General features: G+C 43.5%; 2 protein-coding genes across 5 annotated transcripts in view; both read right to left on the bottom strand.

Moving 5' to 3' along the window:
* LOC106572709 (fibronectin type III and SPRY domain containing 1-like) overlaps window positions 1–7,179 on the bottom strand; it is a 98,971-nt gene extending 91,792 nt beyond the window's left edge. For 2 of the 4 annotated variants that reach the window (XM_045694121.1, XM_014147129.2), the window contains exon 1: window positions 7,006–7,179. In XM_045694121.1, the coding sequence (XP_045550077.1) occupies window positions 7,006–7,140 (135 nt within the window). In that variant the 5' untranslated portion in view covers window positions 7,141–7,179. The remainder of the gene's footprint in view (window positions 1–7,005) is intronic. The other 2 variants (XM_014147118.2, XM_045694114.1) reach the window with 2 other exon arrangements.
* A 177-nt stretch (window positions 7,180–7,356) lies between these two features.
* LOC106572700 (leucine-rich repeat-containing protein 19) lies at window positions 7,357–17,546 on the bottom strand. The gene is made up of 5 exons (XM_014147096.2): window positions 17,447–17,546; window positions 11,480–11,677; window positions 10,152–10,662; window positions 9,746–9,952; window positions 7,357–8,981 (listed from the first exon to the last, which is right to left on the bottom strand). The coding sequence occupies exons 2-5, from the start codon at window positions 11,666–11,668 to the stop codon at window positions 8,629–8,631; spliced, it is 1,260 nt and encodes a 419-aa protein (XP_014002571.1). The 5' UTR covers window positions 11,669–11,677; window positions 17,447–17,546; the 3' UTR covers window positions 7,357–8,628.
* Between the last annotated feature and the right edge of the window lie 1,099 nt (window positions 17,547–18,645).

Raw genomic sequence — 18,645 nt, 5'->3', positions numbered from 1 at the left:
ATCTGACCTCTACGCCCAGCTAGATCTGACCTCTACGCCTAGCTAGATCTGACCTCTACGCCTAGCTAGATCTGACCTCTACGCCCAGCTAGATCTGACCTCTACACCCAGCTAGATCTGACCTCTACACCCAGTTAGATCTGACCTCTACACCTAGCTAGATCTGACCTCTACACCCATCTGACCTCTACGCCCAGCTAGATCTGACCTCTACACCCAGCTAGATCTGACCTCTACGCCTAGCTAGATCTGACCTCTACACCCAGCTAGATCTGACCTCTACGCCCATCTGACCTCTACGCCCAGCTAGATCTGACCTCTACACCTAGCTAGATCGGACCTCTACACCTAGCTAGATCTGACCTCTACACCTAGCTAGATCTGACCTCTACGCCCAGCTAGATCTGACCTCTACGCCCAGCTAGATCTGACCTCTACGCCCAGCTAGATCTGACCTCTACACCCAGCTAGATCTGACCTCTACGCCTAGCTAGATCTGACCTCTACACCCAGCTAGATCTGACCTCTACGCCCAGCTAGATCTGACCTCTACGCCCAGCTAGATCTGACCTCTACGCCCAGCTAGATCTGACCTCTACACCCAGCTAGATCTGACCTCTACACCCAGCTAGATCTGACCTCTACGCCTAGCTAGATCTGACCTCTACACCAAGCTAGATCTGACCTCTACGCCCAGCTAGATCTGACCTCTACGCCCAGCTAGATCTGACCTCTACGCCCAGCTAGATCTGACCTCTACGCCTAGCTAGATCTGACCTCTACGCCTAGCTAGATCTGACCTCTACACCCAGCTAGATCTGATCTCTACACCTAGCTAGATCGGACCTCTACACCCAGCTAGATCTGACCTCTACACCCAGCTAGATCTGACATCTACGCCCATCTGACCTCTACACCCAGCTAGATCTGACCTCTACGCCTAGCTAGATCTGACCTCTACACCCAGCTAGATCTGACCTCTACGCCCAGCTAGATCTGACCTCTACACCCATCTGATCTCTACACCCAGCTAGATCCGACCTCTACGCCCAGCTAGATCTGACCTCTACACCCAGCTAGATCTGACCTCTACACCCAGCTAGATCTGACCTCTACACCCAGCTAGATCTGACCTCTACGCCTAGCTAGATCTGACCTCTACGCCTAGCTAGATCTTACCTCTACACCCAGCTAGATCTGACCTCTACACCTAGCTAGATCGGACCTCTACACCCAGCTAGATCTGACATCTACGCCCATCTGACCTCTTCACCCAGCTAGATCTGACCTCTACGCCTAGCTAGATCTGACCTCTACACCCAGCTAGATCTGATCTCTACACCCAGCTAGATCTGACCTCTACACCCATCTGACCTCTACACCCAGCTAGATCTGACCTCTACACCCATCTGACCTCTACACCCAGCTAGATCTGACCTCTACACCCATCTGACCTCTACGCCCAGCTAGATCTGACCTCTACGCCCAGCTAGATCTGACCTCTACACCCAGCTAGATCTGACCTCTACACCCAGCTAGATCTGACCTCTACACCCAGCTAGATCTGACCTCTACACCCATCTGACCTCTACACCCAGCTAGATCTGACCTCTACACCCATCTGACCTCTACGCCCAGCTAGATCTGACCTCTACACCCAGCTAGATCTGACCTCTACACCCAGCTAGATCTGACCTCTACACCCAGCTAGATCTGACCTCTACACCCAGCTAGATCTGACCTCTACACCCAGCTAGATCTGACCTCTACACCCAGCTAGATCTGACCTCTACACCCAGCTAGATCTGACCTCTACACCCAGCTAGATCTGACCTCTACACCAGCTAGATCTCACGAGCGTTACCTTTAAAAAAAAAGTGTTGTTTGCACTGACATTCTGTTACCAAACTTTGCATCTGCACTGTTCGTTAAGTAAATGTGTTTTTATCAACTTTTCTGTGGAATTTGTTAAAAGTAGTCCTTGTGCATAGAGTTAAATGGTTTGCTTAGGCTTTCACTCATTGGTTTTAGCTTGACATATATTTTAAAGTGAAAAATCAGTTTCAGTGTCACTGTTACCATGGAATTGCCCAGTAGTAAAGTTCAAGTGCGTGGAAATTGCAAAAAAAATTTTTTTTTTTAAATGGAACAAAAATATCCAGGAAGTTTTGGAAGTCCTTTTTTAGCAAGGACATGTGACATATAATTAGCTCTGAAAAGAGTGGGACCTGCAATACTTTTAGCCTACTAGTCATTTGAGCTTCGGCCAATAGTACTACTGGACAGGATAGTGTAACCAAGGCAAAGACCCGTCGCCTAGGAGACGTGTCAACTCAACGCTGGCCTCAGGCCTGTATCTATTTCAGCGGCATTCTGATCGATCGCCGACTCCACGGTAAAATACTGACTGTCCAGGGAAAATGTCATCATTCAGAACCCTAAATGACAGAGCCCAAGCAAGGAAAATGTGGTTTGATTCCCCTGGAAGAGCGAAAACAAGAAATTGACAGGTGCCATGCCTTTCCTGGACACTTTAGTCTGCAGTGGTCAATTTTCCTAAAAACATGCAAAACATTGATGCAAGGCTAACTCACAACCACAGGGAAACAAACTAAATACAACTCTAAATGGCTTTTACCTGAGATTGATAACTCTTTAAAAAGCTAATTCAGAGAGATTAATGATGTATAACACACACACTCTCTCCCTCTCTAACAGTTATAATAGACCTGTACCACTGGTGTGACCTCTCTCTCTCTCTAACAGTTATAATAGTCCTGTACCACTGGTGTGACCTCTCTCTCTCTCTCTCTAACAGTTATAATAGACCTGTACCACTGGTGTGACCTCTCTCTCTCTCTAACAGTTATAATAGTCCTGTACCACTGGTGTGACCTCTCTCTCTCTCTCTAACAGTTATAATAGACCTGTACCACTGGTGTGACCTCTCTCCCTCTCTCTCTCTAACAGTTATAATAGACCTGTACCACTGGTGTGACCTCTCTCTCTCTCTCTCTAACAGTTATAATAGTCCTGTACCACTGGTGTGACCTCTCTCTCTCTCTCAACAGTTATAATAGACCTGTACCACTGGTGTGACCTCTCTCTCTCTCTCTAACAGTTATAATAGACCTGTACCACTGGTGTGACCTCTCTCTCTCTCTAACAGTTATAATAGACCTGTACCACTGGTGTGACCTCTCTCTCTCTCTCTCTCAACAGTTATAATAGACCTGTACCACTGGTGTGATCTCTCTCTCTCTCTAACAGTTATAATAGACCTGTACCACTGGTGTGACCTCTCTCCCTCTCTCTCTAACAGTTATAATAGACCTGTACCACTGGTGTGATCTCTCTCTCTCTCTCTCTCTAACAGTTATAATAGACCTGTACCACTGGTGTGACCTCTCTCTCTCTCTCTCTCTCTCTCAACAGTTATAATAGACCTGTACCACTGGTGTGACCTCTCTCTCTCTCTCTCTCTCTCTCTCTCTAACAGTTATAATAGTCCTGTACCACTGGTGTGACCTCTCTCTCTCTCTCTCCCTCTAACAGTTATAATAGACCTGTACCACTGGTGTGACCTCTCTCTCTCTCTCTCTAACAGTTATAATAGACCTGTACCACTGGTGTGACCTCTCTCTCTCTCTCTCTAACAGTTATAATAGACCTGTACCACTGGTGTGACCTCTCTCTCTCTCTCTCTCTCTCTAACAGTTATAATAGACCTGTACCACTGGTGTGACCTCTCTCTCTCTCTCTCCTAACAGTTATAATAGACCTGTACCACTGGTGTGACCTCTCTCTCTCTCTCTCTCTCAACAGTTATAATAGACCTGTACCACTGGTGTGACCTCTCTTTCTCTCTCTCTCTCTAACAGTTATAATAGACCTGTACCACTGGTGTGACCTCTCTCTCTCTCCAACAGTTATAATAGACCTGTACCACTGGTGTGACCTCTCTCTCTCTCTCTCTCTCTAACAGTTATAATAGTCATGTACCACTGGTGTGACCTCTCTCTCTCTCTAACAGTTATAATAGTCCTGTACCACTGGTTTGACCTCTCTCTCTCCCTCTAACAGTTATGATAGACCTGTACCACTGGTGTGACCTCTCTCTCTCTCTCCAACAGTTATAATAGACCTGTACCACTGGTGTGACCTCTCTCTCTCTCTCTCTCTCCCCCTCTAACAGTTATAATAGACCTGTACCACTGGTGTGACCTCTCTCTCTCTCTCTCTCTCTCTAACAGTTATAATAGTCCTGTACCACTGGTGTGACCTCTCTCTCTCTCTCTAACAGTTATAATAGTCCTGTACCACTGGTGTGACCTCTCTCTCTCTCTCTCTCTAACAGTTATAATAGACCTGTACCACTGGTGTGACCTCTCTCTCTCTAACAGTTATAATAGACCTGTACCACTGGTGTGACCTCTCTCTCTCTCTCTAACAGTTATAATAGTCCTGTACCACTGGTGTGACCTCTCTCTCTCTCTAACAGTTATAATAGTCCTGTACCACTGGTGTGACCTCTCTCTCTCTCTCTAACAGTTATAATAGTCCTGTACCACTGGTGTGACCTCTCTCTCTCTCTCTCTAACAGTTATAATAGACCTGTACCACTGGTGTGACCTCTCTCTCTCTCTAACAGTTATAATAGACCTGTACCACTGGTGTGACCTCTCTCTCTCTCTCTAACAGTTATAATAGTCCTGTACCACTGGTGTGACCTCTCTCTCTCTAACAGTTATAATAGTCCTGTACCACTGGTGTGACCTCTCTCTCTCTAACAGTTATAATAGTCCTGTACCACTGGTGTGACCTCTCTCTCTCTCTCTCTCTCTCTCTCTAACAGTTATAATAGTCCTGTACCACTGGTGTGACCTCTCTCTCTCTCTAACAGTTATAATAGACCTGTACCACTGGTGTGACCTCTCTCTCTCTCTCTCTCTCTAACAGTTATAATAGTCCTGTACCACTGGTGTGACCTCTCTCTCTCTCTCTCTTCTAACAGTTATAATAGACCTGTACCACTGGTGTGACCTCTCTCTCTCTCTCTAACAGTTATAATAGACCTGTACCACTGGTGTGACCTCTCTCTCTCTCTCTAACAGTTATAATAGACCTGTACCACTGGTGTGACCTCTCTCTCTCTCTCTCTCTAACAGTTATAATAGTCCTGTACCACTGGTGTGACCTCTCTCTCTCTCTCTAACAGTTATAATAGTCCTGTACCACTGGTGTGACCTCTCTCTCTCTCTAACAGTTATAATAGTCCTGTACCACTGGTGTGACCTCTCTCTCTCTCTCTAACAGTTATAATAGACCTGTACCACTGGTGTGACCTCTCTCTCTCTCTCTTTCTCTCAACAGTTATAATAGACCTGTACCACTGGTGTGACCTCTCTCTCTCTCTCTCCAACAGTTATAATAGACCTGTACCACTGGTGTGACCTCTCTCTCTCTCTTAACAGTTATAATAGACCTGTACCACTGGTGTGACCTCTCTCTCTCTCTCTAACAGTTATAATAGTCCTGTACCACTGGTGTGACCTCTCTCTCTCTCTTAACAGTTATAATAGACCTGTACCACTGGTGTGACCTCTCTCTCTCTCTCTCTCTAACAGTTATAATAGACCTGTACCACTGGTGTGACCTCTCTCTCTCTCTCTCTCTAACAGTTATAATAGACCTGTACCACTGGTGTGACCTCTCTCTCTCCCCCTCTCTTGAACAGTTATAATAGACCTGTACCACTGGTGTGACCTCTCTCTCTCTCTAACAGTTATAATAGACCTGTACCACTGGTGTGACCTCTCTCTCTCTCTCTCTCTAACAGTTATAATAGACCTGTACCACTGGTGTGACCTCTCTCTCTCTCTCTCTCTCTCTCTCTTCTCTAACAGTTATAATAGACCTGTACCACTGGTGTGACCTCTCTCTCTCTCTCTAACAGTTATAATAGACCTGTACCACTGGTGTGACCTCTCTCTCTCTCTCTCTAACAGTTATAATAGACCTGTACCACTGGTGTGACCTCTCTCTCTCTCTCTAACAGTTATAATAGACCTGTACCACTGGTGTGACCTCTCTCCCTCCCTCCCTCTGACTGAGTAATAGACTTAGAAGAAGCTTAGATTGACAACACGTGCTCAAGACTAAACTGTCCTTTTACTCTACTCCCTCCCTTTATCCAGAACACAAAGAGGACAGAGGTCTTTTGATAGTCCCACCCTAGTTACACTGACAACAAACAAAGCCAAGAGATAAGGGACTGTATAGCAACCAGAGGAGCTTAACAACAGACTTGAAGCAAAGTTTCTGATGCATTTCAAAACAAATCTGATGCTTCTTTTCAGGTTGACGAATATTGTCATGTTCTGAGATGGATGACAAGACCATGAAAACTTGACCAATACAAATAGCTTTTTGTTGTTGTCGTTCTTGGTCATCACGTTGATGTTTTGTAGGTTAGTTGTCGCAATAACAGGCTGTCTGATGTACACGCAGGCAAATAAACAATTACCCTATAGTGAAGACAGATCTGCTGTGACTGTCAAACTCTCAAAGCCATACCACTGAGCAAGTAGGACGTGAATTTACTTTACACAAAGTGCACCTGTGCAATCATATTCTATCTCAATATCAACGTGTCAAATGATTGAAAGGGTAGAGTTTCCCCAGGTAATATGCGAACAGAACCACAGCCGTTGATTGAATACAGAGAACAAGTAAAAAGACATTGTAGCCTTTCAGAGGATATCTAGTTTCCAGGGCAATAGATTTTTTTTCACAAGCAGGCAACAGAGTTAATGTGAAAATGTTTCCACCCGTGAAAGCATATTGATGATTATTCACGTTGACAAAATAACGGCATGTTGAACTAATGTTACACATCGTTCACAGATCATCCGGTTACACACAACTATCACGTTAACTAACCGCGCAGCTTCAAAAGCTGGATACAATGTCGCCGATCAGAGAATCGGTATCGGGTTTACTTACTTTTTGAGTGTCCATACCGCGGACCGAAACACAAACGTAATCAAATCCAATGCATAGGCAGTCAGGCACGCCACCTTTTCTCAAAAGAACAAGATGATTTTCCCCACTGGATGTTGGTCGGAGTTTAGTGTTCATGCGCAATAGTTTTGTAACCCCCCCACCACCACCACCCTCATAAATTAGTGAAGCTTGAAAACAACTGTAGAGTCGTTGTGCCCTCCACTGGCCTAAAGAAGACTTGCAGAGATTTCTCAGTCCACTTCCAAGTTCAGGCACCGGGATCAGGATTTTGCATATGGATCACTCTACTCTCAGGGATTTCCACAAAGTCTCGCGATAATAGTCGGTTGCTGTGGTTACGTCTGTTTTTTTTTTAAATATTATTTTTTATTAACAAATATCAACAAACAAAATAGGAATAGTCACATGCAAATAAGATTACATACAAACTATTTACATTGCCAGGAATCCTAAACAAACAAATGTTAATAATAAAACAAGTTTTAGTTGCCTTTTTGTTTTTCATTTTAGTTAAAGTAGTGCCACATCGTTTAAATTCATTTATAAAGTGAAAAAAGTTAGGTTTTGAATTAGACCATTTGCATTTGTGAATATGAAATGTACCTAATATTATTAAATCAAATCTAATTGTATTCGTCACATGAGCCGAATACAACAGTTGTAGTAGACCTCACAGTGAAATGCTGAATACAACAGGTGTAGTAGACCTCACAGTGAAATGCTGAATACAACAGGTGTAGTAGACCTCACAGTGAAATGCTGAATACAACAGGTGTAGTAGACCTCACAGTGAAATGCTGAATACAACAGGTGTAGTAGACCTTACAGTGAAATGCTTACTTACGAGCCCATAACCAACAATGCAGTTAGAAAATATATTTAAAAAATTAATAAAACACACCAAGACAGTCATGAAGTGGGCACGACAAAACCTATTCCTGGCATGGGTCCTCAGATCCTCAAAAGGTCCTACAGCTGCACCATCGAGAGCATCCTGACCGGTTGCATCACCGCCTGGTATTCATATATTCATTCCTTCATTCAGCCCTAACCCTAACTGTTTGCATACTATTTTCTTGTAGCTGAAAACACAGAACGACAGACAGGCCCAAAGTTATGGATGTCATATTCACAGAGAGACGAGAGTAAGTACTCAAATATATATTCAATAAGACAAAACATGGATTACCTACACTATGTCTCCGGCAGTAGAACTTTGCAAGTAGCCTAAATCATGACCTCAAAACACCTTAAATGGTCGGTCCTTTCACTGAATTCCTACATTTTCAAAACTTGCAAATATTTACAAATGTACACAACTTTTATGGGCACGTTTTGTCAAAAAGGCCAAATAATAAATGATCATCAGTGGCAGCAGGGTTACGGACGGACAACCATGGCCTTCTGATACTATCAGTGAATAGAGTAGAATAGAATAATTTATCGTCCATTATTTCAATGAGAAAGGGATCATTTTGATGTCACAATACCCAAACTCAGGACTCTTGGAAGATTAGTCCAAACGAGGACTTAAAAAAGAAATCCAAATCAAACTAAACATAACCACAACGAAAAAAAAGGCTGGGAGCAGCTCAGAGAGTATTATGTTTCTGTGTTGTCTTCATAGACCCCAGTTTCTATATAGCGGTCCTCTATGTATCCATCCTCCTCATTATCCGACTCATCTAGCCCGTGGTCCAGCTCATAGGCGCTGGTCTCCGTTTGCTCCGTGTCCAAACTGAAACTAGAGTATCGTCCCGTAGTGTACATGTCAGCATCCTCCTCGTCTCTCAGCCTCTGGTGCCGATAGTTGAAAAGCAGCTTGTACCAGGACGGGGACTTGACGGCACACACGATGAGCATAGAGGTAGTCAGGGCGATTGCTATCACACCCAGGAGAAACTTCCAGGTGTTCCCCACCGCTGGCACCCTACTGCCAATGCCTGGGTCCACGCCTGAGCAGAACAGAAACATCCAGGGGTCATATACCTTTTTTAACATTCTTCTGAGGTTTCCTCAGGAGGACGCGGGGTTCAATTCGAATTTGAAGGCTGCCAATTCAGGAAGTACACTGAAATTACAATTCGAATATTTTTGGGGGAAAAGGGGGTGTCTATTTTTAATGACTTATCAATAAACTAGAAAGTAGAAGCTATTTATTTCATTCTTTTTTTTTCATGTTTGTCAATTTTCACAATTTGAATTGACCCCAACCTCGCTCCTCAGGATATGAGGCCTCCTCAGACCACATTGTTCTAGAATGATTTAACCTCCTTTCTCAGGGTAAGAGTGCTGATCTAGAATCAGCCCCCTCCGTCTGTGTAATCTCATTTATTATGATCTTAAAAGCAACTCTGATCCTAGATAAGCACTCTTACTCTCAATAAATGACGGACCCTCCCTGGAGTCACGTTTTGAACTCTTACGAGGTTTCTTTAGAGTGCAGCTGCTCTTGTCTTCTCGATGACGGTTTCCTTGCCCGCTGACTGATGCGTAGAATCATAACTGAAGTCATCTATGACAGTATTTTTTTTGTAGGTCAACCTCTCTCATATGCTTCTGTTCTCAACAATAGCCGTATTCGGTGTTTTAACCGTGTCATCCATCCAGCAAATCAAAGCTGTTTAGCTTGAAAAGTCTCGATCGTACGATGTTGACAAGAGGAGACTATTTCTACTGTAACACCAAGTCAATTGATTCAATATATATTATATCTTACCTGTTTGGACGAGGCTTGCATTTGTAATAACTGCAAGTGACACTAAGTGTGTAGTGATCTGGGCTGAGGTTGGCTTAGTGGCTGACTGAGTTGTAGGTGTTGGAAGTGTTGTTGTCGATGACGACCGTGAAGAGCAGCTGGTACCGTTGTCCAGTATCTCTTTACCGGACAGGTCCTCGGGGCCGGCACAGGTGGTATTTGAGACTCCTGAAGAAATGCGCACATTCCCGTTTCTCATTAATAAATTAACAAAACGAAGACAAACTCGGGGTTAAAAATATTTTAAACATTGGGTGTCAGTAGATGTCAGCATGGTGTAAGTAAGGACCACAGCCAGGCATTTGTATGGAAAAAATAGACCAATGGGGATTACAAGCAAAACAGAGAGAGAAAAAAAGCTTCTTACTTATCTGGACCTTTGAGTCGGTAATCGATTTAATCCGGTTGAGAAAACCGCAAGAGCAGTTCAAGGGATTCTCCTTCAGATCTAGAACCTTTAATGGATTCCTCTCCACAGAGACGTCTAACTCCCGCAGTGTGTTCCCCCTTAGCCTGAGGATAGACAGCTTCTTTAAATCATCCAGTAGATGTGGAGGTAGTGACTGTAGACGATTGTAGGACAGGTCCAGCTCCCTCAGGTTAACCAGGCCAGCCAACGCCTTCGGCTCCACTTTACTGATGTTATTGTGGGACAGGTTGAGGACTTCCAGTTTTGACATGGCCTCAAACAGCTTCCCTGGCAGGTCAGTCAACCAGTTACCATCTAGATGGAGCTCAGTCAAATTGGAGTAGTTCTTCAGAGCAGCTTCATCAGCGCTGGACAGCTCTATGAGGTTATTGCTCAGAATTAGTTTGGTGATGTTTTGACTGTAATTTGAAGGTATGAATTGCAGTGTCTTGAAGCTACAGTTCACAACCTGTAAACAGGATGACAAGTTATGTTGAAGTTATTATTCAAGATGTATGCTATTATCTCATCAAAAGTTTCCCTCTCATTAAGCAGTTCATAGTTTCCCTCTCATTAAGCAGTTCATAGTTTCCCTCTCATTAAGCAGTTCATAGTTTCCCTCCTCTCATTAAGCAGTTCATAGTTTCCCTCCTCTCATTAAGCAGTTCATAGTTTCCCTCTCATTAAGCAGTTCAAAAGTTCCCCTCCTCTCACTAAGCAGTTCATAGTTTCCCTCTCATTAAGCAGTTCATAGTTTCCCTCCTCTCATTAAGCAGTTCATAGTTTCCCTCCTCTCATTAAGCAGTTCATAGTTTCCCTCCTCTCATTAAGCAGTTCATAGTTTCCCTCCTCTCATTAAGCAGTTCATAGTTTCCCTCCTCTCATTAAGCAGTTCATAGTTTCCCTCCTCTCACTAAGCAGTTCATAGTTTCCCTCCTCTCACTAAGCAGTTCATAGTTTCCCTCCTCTCATTAAGCAGTTCATAGTTTCCCTCCTCTCACTAAGCAGTTCATAGTTTCCCTCCTCTCATTAAGCAGTTCATAGTTTCCCTCCTCTCACTAAGCAGTTCATAGTTTCCCTCCTCTCATTAAGCAGTTCATAGTTTCCCTCCTCTCACTAAGCAGTTCATAGTTTCCCTCTCATTAAGCAGTTCATAGTTTCCCTCCTCTCATTAAGCAGTTCATAGTTTCCCTCCTCTCATTAAGCAGTTCATAGTTTCCCTCTCATTAAGCAGTTCATAGTTTCCCTCTCACTAAGCAGTTCATAGTTTCCCTCTCAGTAGTCACCAGTTGGTCCTCAGTCCCAGCTACTCCAGTAGTCACCAGTTGGTCCTCAGTCCCAGCTACTCCAGTAGTCACCAGTTGGTCCTCAGTCCCAGCTACTCCAGTAGTCAGCAGTTGGCCCTCAGTCCCAGCTACTCCAGTAGTCAGCAGTGTGCTCGCCAGCCACACTAGCAGTAGTTCACGTACAGCCATGTTCTTTACCTTCAGTGAATAATGTGAAAGATAATAAATACCATGAAAAGCTATTGAGAATTCAGATCATACTGAAGACAAACAGAAACATAGTAATAACACAGGGTTTCCTTCCTGCTTCCCATCTCTCTGTAAAGCAACGATGACACTGCTTGTACAGGAGATAACTGTCTGTCTGATGAGACTGACGGTACAGGAGATAACTGTCTGATGAGACTGATGGTACAGGAGATAACTGTCTGTCTGATGAGACTGATGGTACAGGAGATAACTGTCTGTCTGATGAGACTGATGCTACAGGAGATAACTGTCTGATGAGACTGACGGTACAGGAGATAACTGTCTGTTTGATGAGACTGACGGTACAGGAGATCACTGTCTGTCTGATGAGACTGACGGTACAGGAGATAACTGTCTGTCTGATGAGACTGATGGTACAGGAGATCACTGTCTGTCTGATGAGACTGACGGTACAGGAGATAACTGTCTGTCTGATGAGACTGACGCTACAGGAGATAACTGTCTGATGGTACAGGAGATCACTGTCTGTCTGATGAGACTGATGGTACAGGAGATAACTGTCTGATGAGACTGACAGTACAGGAGATAACTGTCTGTCTGATGAGACTGACGGTACAGGAGATCACTGTCTGTCTGATGAGACTGATGGTACAGGAGATAACTGTCTGTCTGATGAGACTGACAGTACAGGAGATAACTGTCTGTCTGATGAGACTGATGGTACAGGAGATAACTGTCTGATGAGACTGATGGTACAGGAGATCACTGTCTGTCTGATGAGACTGACAGTAAAGGAGATAACTGTCTGATGAGACTGACAGTACAGGAGATAACTGTCTGATGAGACTGACGGTACAGGAGATCACTGTCTGTCTGATGAGACTGATGGTACAGGAGATAACTGTCTGTCTGATGAGACTGATGGTACAGGAGATAACTGTCTGTTTGATGAGACTGATGGTACAGGAGATAACTGTCTGATGACTCTGACGGTACAGGAGATAACTGTCTGATGAGACTGATGGTACAGGAGATAACTGTCTGTCTGATGAGACTGACGGTACAGGAGATAACTGTCTGATGAGACTGACGGTACAGGAGATAACTGTCTGTCTGATGAGACTGACGCTACAGGAGATCACTGTCTGTCTGATGAGACTGATGGTACAGGAGATCACTGTCTTTCTGATGAGACTGACAGTACAGGAGATAACTGTCTGATGAGACTGATGGTACAGGAGATAACTGTCTTTCTGATGAGACTGATGGTACAGGAGATAACTGTCTGTCTGATGAGACTGACGGTACAGGAGATAACTGTCTGTCTGATGAGACTGACGGTACAGGAGATAACTGTCTGATGAGACTGATGGTACAGGAGATCACTGTCTGTCTGATGAGACTGACGGTACAGGAGATAACTGTCTGATGAGACTGATGGTACAGGAGATAACTGTCTGATGAGACTGATGGTACAGGAGATCACTGTCTGTCTGATGAGACTGACAGTACAGGAGATAACTGTCTGTCTGATGAGACTGATGGTACAGGAGATCACTGTCTTTCTGATGAGACTGATGGTACAGGAGATCACTGTCTTTCTGATGAGACTGATGGTACAGGAGATCACTGTCTGTCTGATGAGACTGATGGTACAGGAGATAACTGTCTGTCTGATGAGACTGATGGTACAGGAGATAACTGTCTGTCTGATGAGACTGACGCTACAGGAGATAACTGTCTGATGAGACTGACGGTACAGGAGATAACTGTCCGATGAGACTGACGGTACAGGAGATAACTGTCTGTCTGATGAGACTGACGGTACAGGAGATAACTGTCTGATGAGACTGACGGTACAGGAGATAACTGTCTGATGAGACTGACGGTACAGGAGATAACTGTCTGTCTGATGAGACTGATGGTACAGGAGATAACTGTCTGATGAGACTGACGGTACAGGAGATAACTGTCTGTCTGATGAGACTGATGGTACAGGAGATAACTGTCTTTCTGATGAGACTGATGGTACAGGAGATAACTGTCTGATGAGACTGACGGTACAGGAGATAACTGTCTGTCTGATGAGACTGATGGTACAGGAGATAACTGTCTGTCTGATGAGACTGATGGTACAGGAGATAACTGTCTGATGAGACTGATGGTACAGGAGATAACTGTCTGTCTGATGAGACTGATGGTACAGGAGATAACTGTCTTTCTGATGAGACTGACGGTACAGGAGATAACTGTCTGATGAGACTGACGGTACAGGAGATAACTGTCTGATGAGACTGATGGTACAGGAGATAACTGTCTGATGAGACTGACGGTACAGGAGATAACTGTCTGATGAGACTGATGGTACAGGAGATAACTGTCTGATGAGACTGACGCTACAGGAGATAACTGTCTGATGAGACTGACGGTACAGGAGATAACTGTCTGATGAGACTGATGGTACAGGAGATAACTGTCTGATGAGACTGACGCTACAGGAGATAACTGTCTGATGAGACTGATGGTACAGGAGATAACTGTCCGTCTGATGAGACTGATGGTACAGGAGATAACTGTCTGATGAGACTGACGGTACAGGAGATAACTGTCTGTCTGATGAGACTGACGGTACAGGAGATAACTGTCTGATGAGACTGACGGTACAGGAGATAACTGTCTGATGAGACTGACGGTACAGGAGATAACTGTCTGTCTGATGAGACTGATGGTACAGGAGATAACTGTCTGATGAGACTGACGGTACAGGAGATAACTGTCTGTCTGATGAGACTGATGGTACAGGAGATCACTGTCTTTCTGATGAGACTGATGGTACAGGAGATCACTGTCTTTCTGATGAGACTGATGGTACAGGAGATAACTGTCTGTCTGATGAGACTGATGGTACAGGAGATCACTGTCTTTCTGATGAGACTGATGGTACAGGAGATCACTGTCTGTCTGATGAGACTGATGGTACAGGAGATAACTGTCTGTCTGATGAGACTGATGGTACAGGAGATAACTGTCTGTCTGATGAGACTGACGCTACAGGAGATAACTGTCTGATGAGACTGACGGTACAGGAGATAACTGTCTGATGAGACTGACGGTACAGGAGATAAGTGTCTGTCTGATGAGACTGACGGTACAGGAGATAACTGTCTGATGAGACTGACGGTACAGGAGATAACTGTCTGATGAGACTGACGGTACAGGAGATAACTGTCTGTCTGATGAGACTGATGGTACAGGAGATAACTGTCTGATGAGACTGACGGTACAGGAGATAACTGTCTGTCTGATGAGACTGATGGTACAGGAGATAACTGTCTTTCTGATGAGACTGATGGTACAGGAGATAACTGTCTGATGAGACTGACGGTACAGGAGATAACTGTCTGTCTGATGAGACTGATGGTACAGGAGATAACTGTCTGTCTGATGAGACTGATGGTACAGGAGATAACTGTCTGATGAGACTGATGGTACAGGAGATAACTGTCTGTCTGATGAGACTGATGGTACAGGAGATAACTGTCTTTCTGATGAGACTGACGGTACAGGAGATAACTGTCTGATGAGACTGACGGTACAGGAGATAACTGTCTGATGAGACTGATGGTACAGGAGATAACTGTCTGATGAGACTGACGGTACAGGAGATAACTGTCTGATGAGACTGATGGTACAGGAGATAACTGTCTGATGAGACTGACGCTACAGGAGATAACTGTCTGATGAGACTGACGGTACAGGAGATAACTGTCTGATGAGACTGATGGTACAGGAGATAACTGTCTGATGAGACTGACGCTACAGGAGATAACTGTCTGATGAGACTGATGGTACAGGAGATAACTGTCCGTCTGATGAGACTGATGGTACAGGAGATAACTGTCTGATGAGACTGATGGTACAGGAGATAACTGTCTGTCTGATGAGACTGATGGTACAGGAGATAACTGTCTGTCTGATGAGACTGATGGTACAGGAGATAACTGTCTGTCTGATGAGACTGACGGTACAGGAGATAACTGTCTGATGAGACTGATGGTACAGGAGATAACTGTCTGATGAGACTGACGGTACAGGAGATAACTGTCTGTCTGATGAGACTGATGGTACAGGAGATAACTGTCTGTCTGATGAGACTGACGGTACAGGAGATAACTGTCTGATGAGACTGACGCTACAGGAGATAACTGTCTGACGGTACAGGAGATAACTGTCTGATGAGACTGACGCTACAGGAGATAACTGTCTGATGAGACTGACGCTACAGGAGATAACTGTCTGACGGTACAGGAGATAACTGTCTGATGAGACTGATGGTACAGGAGATAACTGTCTGATGAGACTGATGGTACAGGAGATAACTGTCTGATGAGACTGATGGTACAGGAGATAACTGTCTGATGAGACTGACGCTACAGGAGATAACTGTCTGATGGTACAGGAGATAACTGTCTGACGCTACAGGAGATAACTGTCCGGGAAATCAACATCACAAGTTGTGTGAAGGAATGTCACAGTCTTCTCTCTAGTTTCTATGTGTTTGTGTTTACTCCTCCACCGCGTCAAAGTGGAATGACACGGTACTTTACTACAGCACTTCCTGATTGATTATCACTATTGAAACCGTTTACTCCTCCATGTCACGATAATGGAATGAGGAAAATGCTGCTTTACTAGGATAACGATGGAGTCTCAATTGTCACTAGAAATCTGTAGAGCAACATCATGATCATGAGCAAGGTATGCAGCTGATGGAGTATCATTGATGTCTCACTGGCAGCTAATAGGCCAGGTCTGAGTATACATCAAGTTAATTCCTTGAATAACAAGCATTTATCTTGCTAAACAGAAGTAGGATCTTAATTTGATCACCCTGTTGCAGGACATTTTTTTTTTACTTGTATTGTATTTGAGGCTTAAAAATGGCTTCTGAAGTTTGTAATTTCCACTTTAAAATCTCAGACTTGATTTTCCCTTACGAAAAAAATGTATCAACCCCTACAAAAATGTCTGTTAATTATAATGCACATAATAATGTCTTGTTGCTGCAGGTGTCGTATGGATTTGGCCAAAACGCAGCGGGAGTGTGTATACTCATCTTCTTTTTATTAGGCAGAAAGAAGGAAAACCCAAAACAAAACACACGTATACAACGACGATAAACAGTCCTGTAAGGCTTACAGCTATACAAGGAACAACTTCCCACAAAATCCCATAGAAAAAAACACCCCTCTTAAATAGGACCTTCAATTAGAGACAACGAGGAACAGCTGCTTCCAATTGAAGGTCAACCCAATAAAACACCACATAGAAATAGACATACTAGAACTAACATAGAACTAAAATAACAAGAACACAGCCCAACAAACACCGAAACACTCTAAACAAACACCTCCTGCCACGTCCTGATCAAACTACAATAACAAATAACCCCTTATACTGGTCAGGACGTGACAGCAGGATTCTTTTTGTGTTGTAGCAAACTAGCTCAAATTAAGATCCTACATCTTTAATACAGACATTAATATTTTGTAGTATAGGTTGACAAACAAATGTTTCCTGTGTGTCAGAAACTATGAAATTCCTTTAGCCACGAAGGCCATAGGTTGTCATGCACATTCTCATAAATATATATTTTTTAAAAACACTAGGACTTGTTGACATATCAAAGAATTAAAAAACATGTCAACCCAAAAAACAATATATGATACTTTACAGATATTTAAGTGAAATTCTTACCTGTGTGGGCTGAGGAGTGGAGCCTGTTGGAATGAGAGCAATGTAGAGAACCTTTGGTCTGAGTCATAAAATAGGTTCATTAGCTAGCTAAAGATTGACCACAATGTGTCTTTCTTATGAACTGTACAACCTTTATCAGACTTTGTCCTCATAATCCCGTGACACTATTATCCAGGTTATTGTTAGTCAAATTGTATTTGTAGAGCGCTTTTCATTTACAGACAGAAATCACAAAGCTCTTAACATTATCAGCAACCATTTAAAAAAAAAAAAGGCTTGGATAAAAAGGCTAAAAAGCTTTAAGCTTAAAGAAAATAATTGTATTTTTCGTCATCACAGCGTTTTGAAGAAATGAATGATAATGTTTGGGGCTAGGAAGAGCAAAAGAAGTATGGCAACATAATTTCTCCCATAGAGAGCTCTGATGGTTTCTATAGGATGGAGGAGATGATACTAACTCTGGTTTCTATAGGATGGAGGAGATGATACTAACTCTGGTTTCTATAGGATGGAGGAGATGATACTAACTCTGGTTTCTATAGGATGGAGGAGATGATACTAACTCTGGTTTCTATAGGATGGAGGAGATGATACTAACTCTGGTTTCTATAGGATGGAGGAGATGATACTAACTCTGGTTTCTATAGGATGGAGGAGATGATACTAACTCTGGTTTCTATAGGATGGAGGAGATGATACTAACTCTGGTTTCTATAGGATGGAGGAGATGATACTAACTCTGGTTTCTATAGGATGGAGGAGATGGTACTAACTCTGGTTTCTATAGGATGGAGGAGATGATACTAACTCTGGTTTCTATAGGATGGAGGAGATGATACTAACTCTGGTTTCTATAGGATGGAGGAGATGATACTAACTCTGGTTTCTATAGGATGGAGGAGATGATACTAACTCTGGTTTCTATAGGATGGAGGAGATGATACTAACTCTGGTTTCTATAGGATGGAGGAGATGATACTAACTCTGGTTTCTATAGGATGGAGGAGATGATACTAACTCTGGTTTCTATAGGATGGAGGAGATGATACTAACTCTGGTTTCTATAGGATGGAGGAGATGATACTAACTCTGGTTTCTATAGGATGGAGGAGATGATACTAACTCTGGTTTCTATAGGATGGAGGAGATGATACTAACTCTGGTTTCTATAGGATGGAGGAGATGATACTAACTCTGGT

The sequence above is a fragment of the Salmo salar genome, chromosome ssa01 (assembly GCF_905237065.1).
Source record: "Salmo salar chromosome ssa01, Ssal_v3.1, whole genome shotgun sequence".
Classification (NCBI taxonomy): domain Eukaryota; kingdom Metazoa; phylum Chordata; class Actinopteri; order Salmoniformes; family Salmonidae; genus Salmo; species Salmo salar.
This window is presented reverse-complemented; position numbering and strand designations above follow the sequence as displayed.